The sequence below is a fragment of the Salmo salar genome, chromosome 17 (assembly GCF_965601325.2).
Source record: "Salmo salar chromosome 17, fSalSal1, whole genome shotgun sequence".
Lineage (NCBI taxonomy): Eukaryota > Metazoa > Chordata > Actinopteri > Salmoniformes > Salmonidae > Salmo > Salmo salar.
Window position 1 is genome coordinate 26,289,910 of NC_138307.1, and position 12,380 is coordinate 26,302,289.

The 12,380-nt window shown below is 47.2% G+C and overlaps 1 protein-coding gene across 9 annotated transcripts in view; it reads left to right on the forward strand.

The window, feature by feature from the left end:
- Positions 1 to 12,380, forward strand: part of LOC106592409 (dystrophin) — a 429,474-nt gene that overhangs the window by 238,685 nt on the left and 178,409 nt on the right. For all 9 annotated transcript variants that reach the window (XM_082963707.1, XM_082963700.1, XM_082963702.1 and 6 more), the window contains 6 exons: positions 706 to 887; positions 7,468 to 7,618; positions 7,859 to 7,978; positions 9,472 to 9,573; positions 11,496 to 11,603; positions 11,921 to 12,100. In XM_082963707.1, coding sequence (XP_082819833.1) covers positions 706 to 887; positions 7,468 to 7,618; positions 7,859 to 7,978; positions 9,472 to 9,573; positions 11,496 to 11,603; positions 11,921 to 12,100 — 843 coding nt within the window. The remainder of the gene's footprint in view (positions 1 to 705; positions 888 to 7,467; positions 7,619 to 7,858; positions 7,979 to 9,471; positions 9,574 to 11,495; positions 11,604 to 11,920; positions 12,101 to 12,380) is intronic.

Here is a 12,380-nt window from a genome sequence, read left to right on the forward strand (position 1 = left end):
ACTGGGTGTGTGTGTGTGTGTTTGTGTGTGTCTACATGCGCTGTGTGTGTGTGTGTGTGTGCTTGGGTGTGTGTGTGTGTGTTTGTGTGTGTCTACATGCGCTGTGCGTGTGTGTGTTTGTGTGCGCGTGTTTGTAAGTGTGTGTGTGTCCCTACGTGTTTGCGTGCCTGTGTATGTGTGTGTGTTCCTCTATCTGTGTATGTGTGTGTGTTCCTTTATCTGTGTGTGTGTCTGTGTGTTCCTGTGTCTGTGTGTTCCTGTCTGTGTGTGTGTCTGTGTGTTCCTGTGGGTGTGTCTGTGTGTTTCTGTGTCTATGTGTGTATCTGTATCTGTGTCTGTGTGTTCCTGTGTCTGTGTGTGTCTGTGTGTTCCTGTGTCTGTGTGTGTCTGTGTGTTTCTGTGTCTGTGTGTGTCTGTGTGTTTCTGTGTGTGTGTGTTCCTGTGTCTATGTGTGTGTCTGTGTGTTCCTGTGTGTGTGTGTGTGTGTGTGTGTCTGTGTGTTCCTGTGTCTATGTGTGTGTCTGTGTATTCCTGTGTCTATGTGTGTGTGTGTGTGTGTCCCTGTGTCTGTGTGTGTGTCCCTGTGTGTCTGTGTGTGTGTCCCTGTGTCTGTGTGTGTGTCCCTGTGTCTGTGTGTGTGTGTCTGTGTCTGTGTGTGTGTCCCTGTGTGTCTGTGTGTGTGTCCCTGTGTCTGTGTTCTCTCAGGGCTACATGGTGGAGCTGACGTCCCACCAGGGCAGTGTGGGCAGGGTGCTGCGTGCGGGCAGTGCCCTGCTGGGTGAGGGCCATTTAACGGAGGAGGAGGAGAAAGAGGTCAGGGAGCAGATGAACCTCCTCAACTCCCGCTGGGAACACCTCAGAGTGGCTAGCATGGAGAAACAGAGCAGGTAGGACACACACACATGGATGGATACACACACACACACACACACACACACACACACACACACACACATCACACACACACACACACACACACACACACACACACACACACACACACACACACACACACAGACAGGCAGGCAGGCAGACAACCTATGGACCATACCTACATTAGGGTGATTATCACCTGCCCCCCTCTTGGAAATCTCTGCTGGTAATGTCTGCTGGTAATGTCTGCTGGTAATCTCTGCTGCTAATCTCTGCTGGTAATCAGTGAGAACATGTGTTAAGGAATTCATCAACCAGAGAAGCCAATGCATTATTCCGGGGAGGCCCCAGTCACAGAGACCACTCCATCACTTCCTAACCCCTGATCCCTCCATAATGACTCCACACATACACAGGGTTGGGGAACAACAGATTGCATGTAACAGATTACAAAAAAACGGTAACTGTAATCTGTTACGCTACGAACTAAAATATTGTAATCGGATTACAGATACTTTTGTAAGAACTAGATGATTACTTCTCAGATTACTTTTAAATTCAAAAAGGATGTTTGTGAAACAATTCTTTATTACAGCTTTCTGTTTTCTCAATGACATTCAAAACAGCATTGAAAAAAGGCGCAAATTTGTTCCACCTAAGTGAGTCTGACCACAACTCAGAGACCACTATGATGACACACCAAATGTGTTTGATGGATTGCGGGAAAAGAGCAGGAATATGCTTTTGTAGGCTACAGTCCAAACTATGTCTTCCGATGGAGTGACTGCTGTCGGCATCCAAAGATTATCCAACTTGAATAAACGCTTGGGGGTAAGGACGACAGTAGTGGTGTAGCCCAACGGGCGATATGGATATCACTTATTACTGATATCTAGGCTGCATAGCGCATTGATCAAATCAAATCAAATGTTATTTGTCACATGTGCCAAATACAACAGGTGTAGACCTTACAGTGAAATGCTGACTGACAGGCCCTTAAACAACAATGCAGTTTTAAGAAGAATAAGTGTTAAGTAAAAAATAGGTAAGTAAAAAAATAACAAATGTGAATCACACTGCTGCTCTCTGATTTAGCTATTATTACTATTTAGTATCATGGGTTGTGGATGTTGTGGAGGTTGTGGATGTTGAGGAGGTTGTGGATGCTGTGGATGCTGTGGATGCTGTGGAGGTTGTGAATGTTGAGGAGGTTGTGAATTTTGTGGAGGTTGTGAATGTTGTGGAGGTTGTGGATGTTGTGGAGGTTGTGAATGTTGTGGAGGTTGTGAATGTTGTGGAGGTTGTGGAGATTGTGAATGTTGTGGAGGTTGTGAATGTTGAGGAGGTTGTGAATGTTGTGGAGGTTGTGAATGTTGAGGAGGTTGTGAATGTTGTGGAGGTTGTGAATGTTGAGGAGGTTGTGAATTTTGTGGAGGTTGTGAATGTTGTGGAGGTTGTGAATGTTGTGGAGGTTGTGGAGATTGTGAATGTTGTGGAGGTTGTGAATGTTGTGGATGGCTGTTCACAAACGTATATGTGTATTTAATCCAACAATGGTTGAATTCAGGAAGTTTAAGCTGCCAATCAGTCATTGTTATTGTGACCAGTGGACAGCCAGTGAAAAAATGCGCTCTTGCAAAAGCTGCATAGTGCGGCTCCCAGCATGTGGAATAACAGCTTGAGAGAGTTCCTCCTCTTCTCAACTCCCCTGTGGAGTTGTTGCTACATTTCCCAGTCCTCTCCTCAACTCCCCCGTGGTGTTGTTGTTACATTTCCCAGTCCTCTTCTCAACTCCACCGTGGTGTTGTTGCTACATTTCCCAGTCCTCTCCTCAACTCCCCCGTGGTGTTGTTGTTACATTTCCCAGGCCTCTTCTCAACTCCCCCGTGGTGTTGTTGTTACATTTCCCAGGCCTCTCCTCAACTCCCCCGTGGTGGTGTTGCTACATTTCCCAGTCCTCTTCTCAACTCCCCCGTGGTGGTGTTGTTACATTTCCCAGTCCTCTTCTCAACTCCCCCGTGGTGTTGTTGTTACATTTCCCAGTCCTCTCCTCAACTCCCCCGTGGTGTTGTTGTTACATTTCCCAGTCCTCTTCTCAACTCCCCCATGGTGTTGTTGATACATTTCCCAGGCCTCTTCTCAACTCCCCCGTGGTGTTGTTGTTACATTTCCCAGTCCTCTTCTCAACTCCCCCGTGGTGTTGTTGTTACATTTCCCAGGCCTCTTCTCAACTCCCCCGTGGTGTTGTTGTTACATTTCCCAGTCCTCTTCTCAACTCCCCCGTGGTGTTGTTGTTACATTTCCCAGTCCTCTCCTCAACTCCCCCGTGGTGGTGTTGTTACATTTCCCAGTCCTCTCCTCAACTCCCCCGTGGTGTTGTTGTTACATTTCCCAGTCCTCTTCTCAACTCCCCCGTGGTGTTGTTGTTACATTTCCCAGTCCTCTTCTTGAAGAGCAAGGGGTATTTAATAAATTGGAACGACTGTAAATCTGACACACTCTGGTGTTTAATGTAAAGATATAGCCTAATGGTATAATTATCTGTAGTAGAAAGCGATGGGTTAGAAGAAGCCTACATAACCAACCCATAAAGTAGAATGTAACATCCATATATGGCCAGCTTGTCACAGGGGTCGTGGAATGGAGACCAAGACGCAGCGTGGATAATGCTCATTCTTTTTCTTTAATGACAACACTTCAAACAGCAAAACAAGAAAACGACCAACAACAGTCCCGTCAGGTACTACGACTAAAACGGAAAACAACTACCCAACACCCCAAAGGAAAAACAGGCTGTCTAAGTATGGCTTCCAATCAGAGACAACGAAAGACACCTGCCTCTGATTGGAAACCATACCCGGCCGAACATGAAAACCAACACATAGAAACAGAAAACCCAAAATACATACAAAACAAACCCCCCTGCCACGCCCTGACCATTCTACTATGGCAAATGACCTCTTTCACTGGTCAGGACGTGACACAGCTATGTAAACTCTAACATTGATTTATCCTGCAGTAGATGTTGTTCAATTGATAATACACTGCTCAGAAAAATAAAGGGAACACTAAAATAACATATCCTAGATCTGAATGAATGAAATAATCTTATTAAATACTTTTTTCTTTACATAGTTGAATGTGCTGACAACAAAATCACACAAAAATAATCAATGGAAATCCAATTTATCAACCCATGGAGGTCTGGATTTGGAGTCACACTCAAAATTAAAGTGGAAAACCACACTACAGGCTGATCCAACTTTGATGTAATGTCCTTAAAACAAGTCAAAATGAGGCTCAGTAGTGTGTGTGGCCTCCACGTGCCTGTATGACCTCCCGAAAACGCCTGGGCATGCTCCTGTTGAGGTGGCGGATGGTCTCCTGAGGGATCTCCTCCCAGACCTGGACTAAAGCATCCGCCAACTCCTGGACAGTCTGTGGTGCAAGGTGGGGTTGGTGGATGGAGCGAGACATGATGTCCCAGATGTGCTCAATTGGATTCAGGTCTGGGGAACGGGCGGGCCAGTCCATAGCATCAATGCCTTCCTCTTGCAGGAACTGCTGACACACTCCAGCCACATGAGGTCTAGCATTGTCTTGCATTAGGAGGAACCCAGGGCCAACCGCACCAGCATATGGTCTCACAAGGGGTTTGAGGATCTCATCTCGGTACCTAATGGCAGTCAGGCTACCTCTGGCGAGCACATGGAGCGCTGTGCGGCCCCCCAAAGAAATGCCACCCCACACCATGACTGACCCACCACCAAACCGGTCATGCTGGAGGATGTTGCAGGCAGCAGAACGTTCTCCACGGCGTCTCCAGACTGTCACGTCTGTCACATGTGCTCAGTGTGAACCTGCTTTCATCTGTGAAGAGCACAGGGCGCCAGTGGCGAATTTGCCAATCTTGGTGTTCTCTGGCAAATGCCAAACGTCCTGCACAGTGTTGGGCTGTAAGCACAACCCCCACCTGTGGACGTCGGGCCCTCATACCACCCTCATGGAGTCTGTTTCTGACCGTTTGAACAGACACATGCACATTTGTGGCCTGCTGGAGGTCATTTTGCAGGGCTCTGGCAGTGCTTCTCCTGCTCCTCCTTGCACAAAGGCGGAGGTAGCGGTCCTGCTGCTGGGTTGTTGCCCTCCTACGGCCTCCTCCACGTCTCCTGATGTACTGGCCTGTCTCCTGGTAGCGCCTCCATGCTCTGGACACTACGCTGACAGACACAGCAAACCTTTTTGACACAGCTCACATTGATGTGCCATCCTGGATGAGCTTCACTACCTGAGCCACTTGTGTGGGTTGTAGACTCCGTCTCATGCTACCACTAGAGTGAAAGCACCGCCAGCATTCAAAAGTGACCAAAACATCAGCCAGGAAGCATAGGAACTGAGAAGTGGTCTGTGGTTACCACCTGCAGAACCACTCCTTTATTGGGGGCGTCTTGCTAATTGCCTATAATTTCCACCTGTTGTCTATTCCATTTGCAGAACAGCATGTGAAATTTATTTGTCAATCAGTGTTGCTTCCTAAGTGGACAGTTTGATTTCACAGAAGTGTGATTGACTTGGAGTTACATTGTGTTGTTTAAGTGTTCCCTTTATTTTTTTGAGCAGTATATAAATGTTTGTCTTCTTTTAATGCCTCTTGAGGGGAAAGTAATCTAAAAGTAACTGAATGTAATTAGATTATGTTACTGAGTTTGGTTAATCCAAAAATGACGTTACTGATTACAATTTTGGACCGGTAACTACTAGCTATAACAGATTACATTTAGAAAGTAACCTACCCAACCCTGCACATACTGTACGCAGACACACAGGCAGGCACACACACACATACAAATCAAAATCAAATCTAATTTTATTTGTCACATACACATGGTTAGCAGATGTTAATGCGAGTGTAGCAAAATGCTTGTGCTTCTAGTTCCGACCGTGCAGTAATATCTAACAAGTAATCTAACAATTGCACAACAACTACCTTATACACACAAATGTAAAGGAATGAATAAGAATATGTATATGGATATATATATGGATGAGCGATGGCCGAGCTGTATAGGCAAGATGCAGTAGACGGTATAGAGTACAGTATATACATATGAGTAATGTAGGGTATGTAAACATTATATAAAGTGGCATTGTTTAAAGTGACTAGTTATACATTTATTACATCCAATTTTGAATTATTAAAGTGGCTAGAGATTTGATTCAGTATGTTGGCAGCAGCCACTCAATGTTAGTGATGGCTGTTTAACAGTCTGATGGCCTTGAGATAGAAGCTGTTTTTCAGTCTCTCGGTCCCAGCTTTGATGCACCTGTACTGACCTCGCCTTCTGGATGAAAGCGGGGTGAACAGGCAGTGGCTCGGGTGGTTGTTGTCCTTGATGATCTTTTTGGCCTTCCTGTGACATCGGGTGGTGTGGTGTCCTGGAGGGCAGGTAGTTTGCCCCCGGTGATGCGTTGTGCAGACCTCACTACCCTCTGGAGAGCCTTACGGTTGTGGGCGGAGCAGTTGCCGTACCAGGCGGTGATACAGCCCGACAGGATGCTCTCGATTGTGCGACAGGATGCTCTCGATTGGGAACACACACACAGACTCGTGCATGCACCCACACAAGCACACACAAGCACACACAAGCACACACAAGCGCACACACAAGCGCACACACACACACACGCACATACACACACACACACACACACACACACACACACACACACACACACACACACACACACACACACACACACACACACACACACACACACACACACACACACAGGCACATACACACACAAACAAACACAAATTCCTCTGAAAGCCAGCCTGTCTCTCTGGGTGAGAAATATGTCTCTATGTCCTTGAAGGTAATATTATGTTTTGAATAGACCTCAGCTGCAGCTCTCTGTGAGGTGTCTAGTTAGGATCTAGCTGTACTCAACAGCCCCCTGCCCTCTTTGCTCAGTCTCTCCTCTCCTCCTCTCCTTCCTCTCTCCTCCTTCCTCACTTCCCCTCTCCTCTCCTCCCCCCTCTCTTCTCCTCTCCTCCTCTCCTCTCCTCCTCTCCTCCTCTCCACCTCTCCTCTTCTCCTTTCCTCCTCTCTTCTCTTCTCTTCTCTTCTCTTCTCTTCTCTTCTCTTCTCTCCTCCCTCTCTTCGCTCCTCGTCTCCTCTTCTCCTCTCCTCTCCTCCTCCCCTCCTCTCCTTTCCTCCTCTCCTCCTCTCCTCCTCCCTCTCTTCTCCTCTCCTCCTCCTCCCTCTCTTTTCCTCTCCTCTCCTCTACTCCTCTCCTTCCCTCTGCTCTTCTCCTCTCCTCTTCTCTTCTCTCCTCTCCTTCTCCCTCTCTTCACTCCTCTTTTTCTCTCCTCTCCTCTTCTCCTCTCCTCCCCTCCTCTCCTTTCCTCCTCTCCTCTCCTCCTCCCTCTCCTCTCCTTTTCTCTCCTCTCCTCTTCTCCTCTCCTCCTCTCCTCCCCTCCTCCCTCTCTTCTCCTCTCCTCCCTCTCTTTTCCTCACCTCTCCTCTCCTCCTCTCCTTCCCTCTGCTCTTCTCCCCTCCTCTCCTCTCTCCTCTCATCCTCCTCCCCCAGACTCCATGAGGTGTTGATGGACCTTCAACACCAGCAGTTGAAGCAGCTCACTGATTGGTTGGAGCTGACAGAGGGGCGGATCAAGCGGATGGGGGCTCAGCCTATGGGGCCAGACCTGGAGGATGTTAAACACCAAGTAGAGGACCACAAAGTAGGTCACCTACTATCTAGCTACCTGCAGGGCTGGGGTCCTTTCAGGGTTATGTTCATTACAGCACATCCTAGTGAAATAATCATGGACATTTACTATTAGATGACTTCAGATAGTGTCTTTCCATTTCCTTCCACTTTGGGCCTTTTCCTTCCATTTTGGGCCATTTCCTTCCATTTTGGGCCATTTCCTTCCATTTTGTCCCTACTAGACTCAACCCATTTATCATGCCTGTTATAGCTGTTGCAGGAGGACCTAGAGTTGGAGCAGGTGCGTGTCAACTCTCTGACACACATGGTGGTGGTGGTGGATGAGAACAGTGGAGACAGCGCCACCGCTGCCCTGGAGGAGAAACTACAGGTGAGACAGGCAGGACACACACACACACACAGTGTTCTTATACACTGTCTAATACACTATCTAGTACACTGTCAAGTACAATGTCTAATACACTATCTAGTACACTGTCTAGTACAATGTCTAGTACAATGTCTAATACACTGTCTAGTACACTGTCTAGTACACTGTCTAGTACACTGTCTAATACACTGTCTAGTACACTGTCTAGTACACTGTCTAGTACACTGTCTAATACACTGTCTAATACACTGTCGGCTGATGTTCTCCCTTAGTGGAAGAGAGAAGAGAAACCCATTCGGGTAGATCGTAGTATTTGTGTGTAAATAGATTGGATGGTAAATAATGAGTGTTCTCTGGTGATTAACCATGTCTAGCAGTTATCGGTCCAGGAACTCAGGATTCTGCTCTGAGAGAGAGAGCGAGAGAGAGAGAGAGAGAGAGAGAGGGGGGGGAGAGAGAGAGTGGGGGGGCAGGTGGAGCAGAAGAGAGAGAGAGAGAAAGGGAGGGAGAAAGAGAAAAGGGGAAATTGCTTTGTTAGTTAGTTTATTTGTCTCTTGTATGTGGTTATTAGGAGATAATAGGAGAAGATGCCGTAGTCTTGTCAGTATGAATCATAATAGAGATACAGTCTAATGCAGAGTGGTTGTTGTTGTTTAGTGTTTAGAAAGATGGAGCGATACGATATGGCACCAAACAACCAAACCTGTTTTAACTGCTGCTATAAGAAACAGAGGACAAACATACATTCTGAAAGGCTGACCTTTACATGTCTTCTATTGACAAACCGGGTGGAGAGGTGGCCAGTGGAGTTCAACCTGTGGAGTTCAGTAGAATGCCCTGTAGAAACCGGGTGGAGAGGTGGCCAGTGGAGTTCAACCTGTGGAGTTCAGTAGAATGCCCTGTAGAAACCGGGTGGAGAGGTGGCCAGTGGAGTTCAACCTGTGGAGTTCAGTAGAATGTCCTGTAGAAACCGGGTGGAGAGGTGGCCAGCGGAGTTCAACCTGTGGAGTTCAGTAGAATGTCCTGTAGAAACCGGGTGGAGAGGTGGCCAGCGGAGTTCAACCTGTGGAGTTCAGTAGAATGTCCTGTAGAAACCGGGTGGAGAGGTGGCCAGTGGAGTTCAACCTGTGGAGTTCAGTAGAATGTCCTGTAGAAACCGGGTGGAGAATGGGCCATTGAAGTTCAACCTGTGGAGTTCAGTAGAATGTCCTGTAGAAACCGGGTGGAGAGGTGGCCAGTGGAGTTCAACCTTTGTAGTTCAGTAGAATATCCTGTAGAAACCAGGTGGAGAGGTGGCCAGTGGAGTTCAACCTGTGTAGTTCAGTAGCATGTCTTGTTGAAAGGAGTTGTACTGTATGTGATGCTGAGAGTAACACCGGGTTCCATTTTGTATCTGGTCTATCTGGAATCTCTAAGGTGTTGCTTCAAATCCGCCTCCAAGGACCATGAAAAAAACAACCCCTCTTTTCTAACGTGTGTGTTCTTCCTTTCAGCACCTGGGAGACCGGTGGGCAGCCATCTGTAAGTGGACAGAGGAGCATTGGGTTCTGCTACAGGAGATCCTGCTCCAGTGGCAACACTTCACTGAGGAACAGGTAACAGCATAGAAACAGAATAGAACACATAGACAAGACATCCCCGTTCAAGGTAATGTTCAGACAAAGGGTGGATGGGCGGCCATGTTGGTCCGTAGAGAGCTAACAGGCTAGTGTTGTGTAGAGAGCTAACAGGCTAGTGTTGTGTAGAGAACTAACAGGCTAGTGTTGAGTAGAGAGCTAACAGGCTAGTGTTGAGTAGAGAGCTAACGGGCTAGTGTAGTGTAGAGAGCTAACAGGCTAGTGTAGTGTAGAGAGCTAACATGCTAGTGTTGTGTAGAGAGCTAACAGGCTAGTGTTGAGTAGAGAGCTAACAGGCTAGTGTAGTGTAGAGAGCTAACAGGCTAGTGTTGAGTAGAGAGCTAACGGGCTAGTGTAGTGTAGAGAGCTAACAGGCTAGTGTAGTGTAGAGAGCTAACAGGCTAGTGTTGTGTAGAGAGCTAACAGGCTAGTGTTGAGTAGAGAGCTAACAGGCTAGTGTAGTGTAGAGAGCTAACAGGCTAGTGTTGTGTAGAGAGCTAACAGGCTAGTGTTGTGTAGAGAGCTAACAGGCTAGTGTAGTGTAGAGAGCTAACAGGCTAGTGTTGTGTAGAGAGCTAACAGGCTAGTGTTGTGTAGAGAGCTAACAGGCTAGTGTAGTGTAGAGAGCTAACAGGCTAGTGTTGTGTAGAGAGCTAACAGGCTAGTGTTGTGTAGAGAGCTAACAGGCTAGTGTTGTGTAGAGAGCTAACAGGATATTGTTGTGTAGAGAGCTAACAGGCTAGTGTTGTGTAGAGAGCTAACAGGCTAGTGTTGTGTAGAGAGCTAACAGGCTAGTGTTGTGTAGAGAGCTAACAGGCTAGTGTTGTGTAGAGAGCTAACAGGCTAGTGTTGTGTAGAGAGCTAACAGGCCTGTGTTGTGTAGAGAGCTAACAGGCTAGTGTTGTGTAGAGAGCTAACAGGCTAGTGTTGTGTAGAGAGCTAACAGGCTAGTGTTGTGTAGAGAGCTAACAGGCTAGTGTTGTGTAGAGAGCTAACAGGATATTGTTGTGTAGAGAGCTAACAGGCTAGTGTTGTGTAGAGAGCTAACAGGCTAGTGTTGTGTAGAGAGCTAACAGGCTAGTGTTGTGTAGAGAGCTAACAGGCTAGTGTTGTGTAGAGAGCTAACAGGCTAGTGTTGTGTAGAGAGCTAACAGGCCTGTGTTGTGTAGAGAGCTAACAGGCTAGTGTTGTGTAGAGAGCTAACAGGCTAGTGTTGTGTAGAGAGCTAACAGGCTAGTGTTGTGTAGAGAGCTAACAGGCCTGTGTTGTGTAGAGAGCTAACAGGCTAGTGTTGTGTAGAGAGCTAACAGGCCAGTGTAGTGTAGAGAGCTAACAGGCTAGTGTTGTGTAGAGAGCTAACAGGCCTGTGTTGTGTAGAGAGCTAACAGGCTAGTGTTGTGTAGAGAGCTAACAGGCTAGTGTTGTGTAGAGAGCTAACAGGCTAGTGTTGTGTAGAGAGCTAACAGGGTAGTGTTGTGTTAGAGAGCTAACAGGCTAGTGTTGCGAGTCAGACCTATCTGGCCAAAAGGAGACTACACACAGGCCTCTGGAACAGACTGAGGTTCTTCTATGTTCAGAGGTTCAAACTCTTCTTAATGTCTTCTTACATCTCTGAGATCAATCTTACAGAGCAGTCAGGTTTCCCACCATGTTGCTTTAACCTCTCTGATGATGTCAGATCAGAGGTCAGATCACCTTGAACAGGGTGGAATTGCTGGATACAAGTTTGATGAATTACAACAGCACCTCTCCCTTCACCTATCTGCCCTTATTCACCTCATCTCTCCTCCTTTCTCTCTCTCTCTCTCTCTCTCTCTCTCTCTCTCTCTCTCTCTCTCTCTCTCTCTCTCTCTCTGTCTCTGTCTGTCTCTCTGTCTGTCTTTGTATCTCTCTCTCTGCAGTGTTCGTTTGACTCATGGTTGACTCAGAAGGAGAAGTTGGTTCTGTCCATCCAGAGCAGTGGCATCAAGGAGCAGAGTGACATGGTGGCTAACCTGAGAAGACTAGCGGTGAGTGACAGCTCCTTTATCCAATCACCTTAGGAAGCTAGCAGTGAGGGCGGGTCTTAGACAAACCTGAGCCAATGACTTCAGGAGGTTAGTGGTTAGTGACAGCTCCTATCAGAACTTTAGGTGGAAACCTTTGATTATGTCCACCAGCCAGGTTCCCTTGATAAAGGTTCAACAGAAACATTTTTATCAATGTTTGTGTGTGTGTGTGTGTGTGTGTGTGTGTGTGTGTGTGTGTGTGTGTGTGTGTGTGTGTGTGTGTGTGTGTGTGTGTGTGTGTGTGTGTGTGTGTGTGTGTGTGTGTGTGTGTGTGTCAGACGGTGAAGGGTGACCTGGAGATGAAGAGACCGACCATGGACAAGCTGTGTTCTCTGTGTCAGGACCTCGTTTCCTCAGTGAAGAACAAAGAGGTGGCTCATAAGCTGGAGGCCAGGCTGGAGAGCTTCGCCCAACGCTGGGACAAACTGGTGCAGAGCCTGGATAGGAGCAGCTCACAGGTACCTAACCTCTCTACCGATCTGTCTTTCTCTTTCTATCTCTCACTACCACTCTATCTGTCAGTCACTTCCATCTCTGTCTCTCTTTCTCTCCAGCTCAACCACTTTCTCTGTCTCTCTCTGTCTTTGTATTTCTCCCCCTTTCTTTTTCTCTCTCTCTCTCTCTCTCTCCGACTATCTATTTCCCCCTTTCTGTCTCTCTCTCCAGGTCCATTATAATCATATGTCTCTCTCTCCAGGTCCATTATAATCATATGTCTCTCTTCAGCCCATTATAATC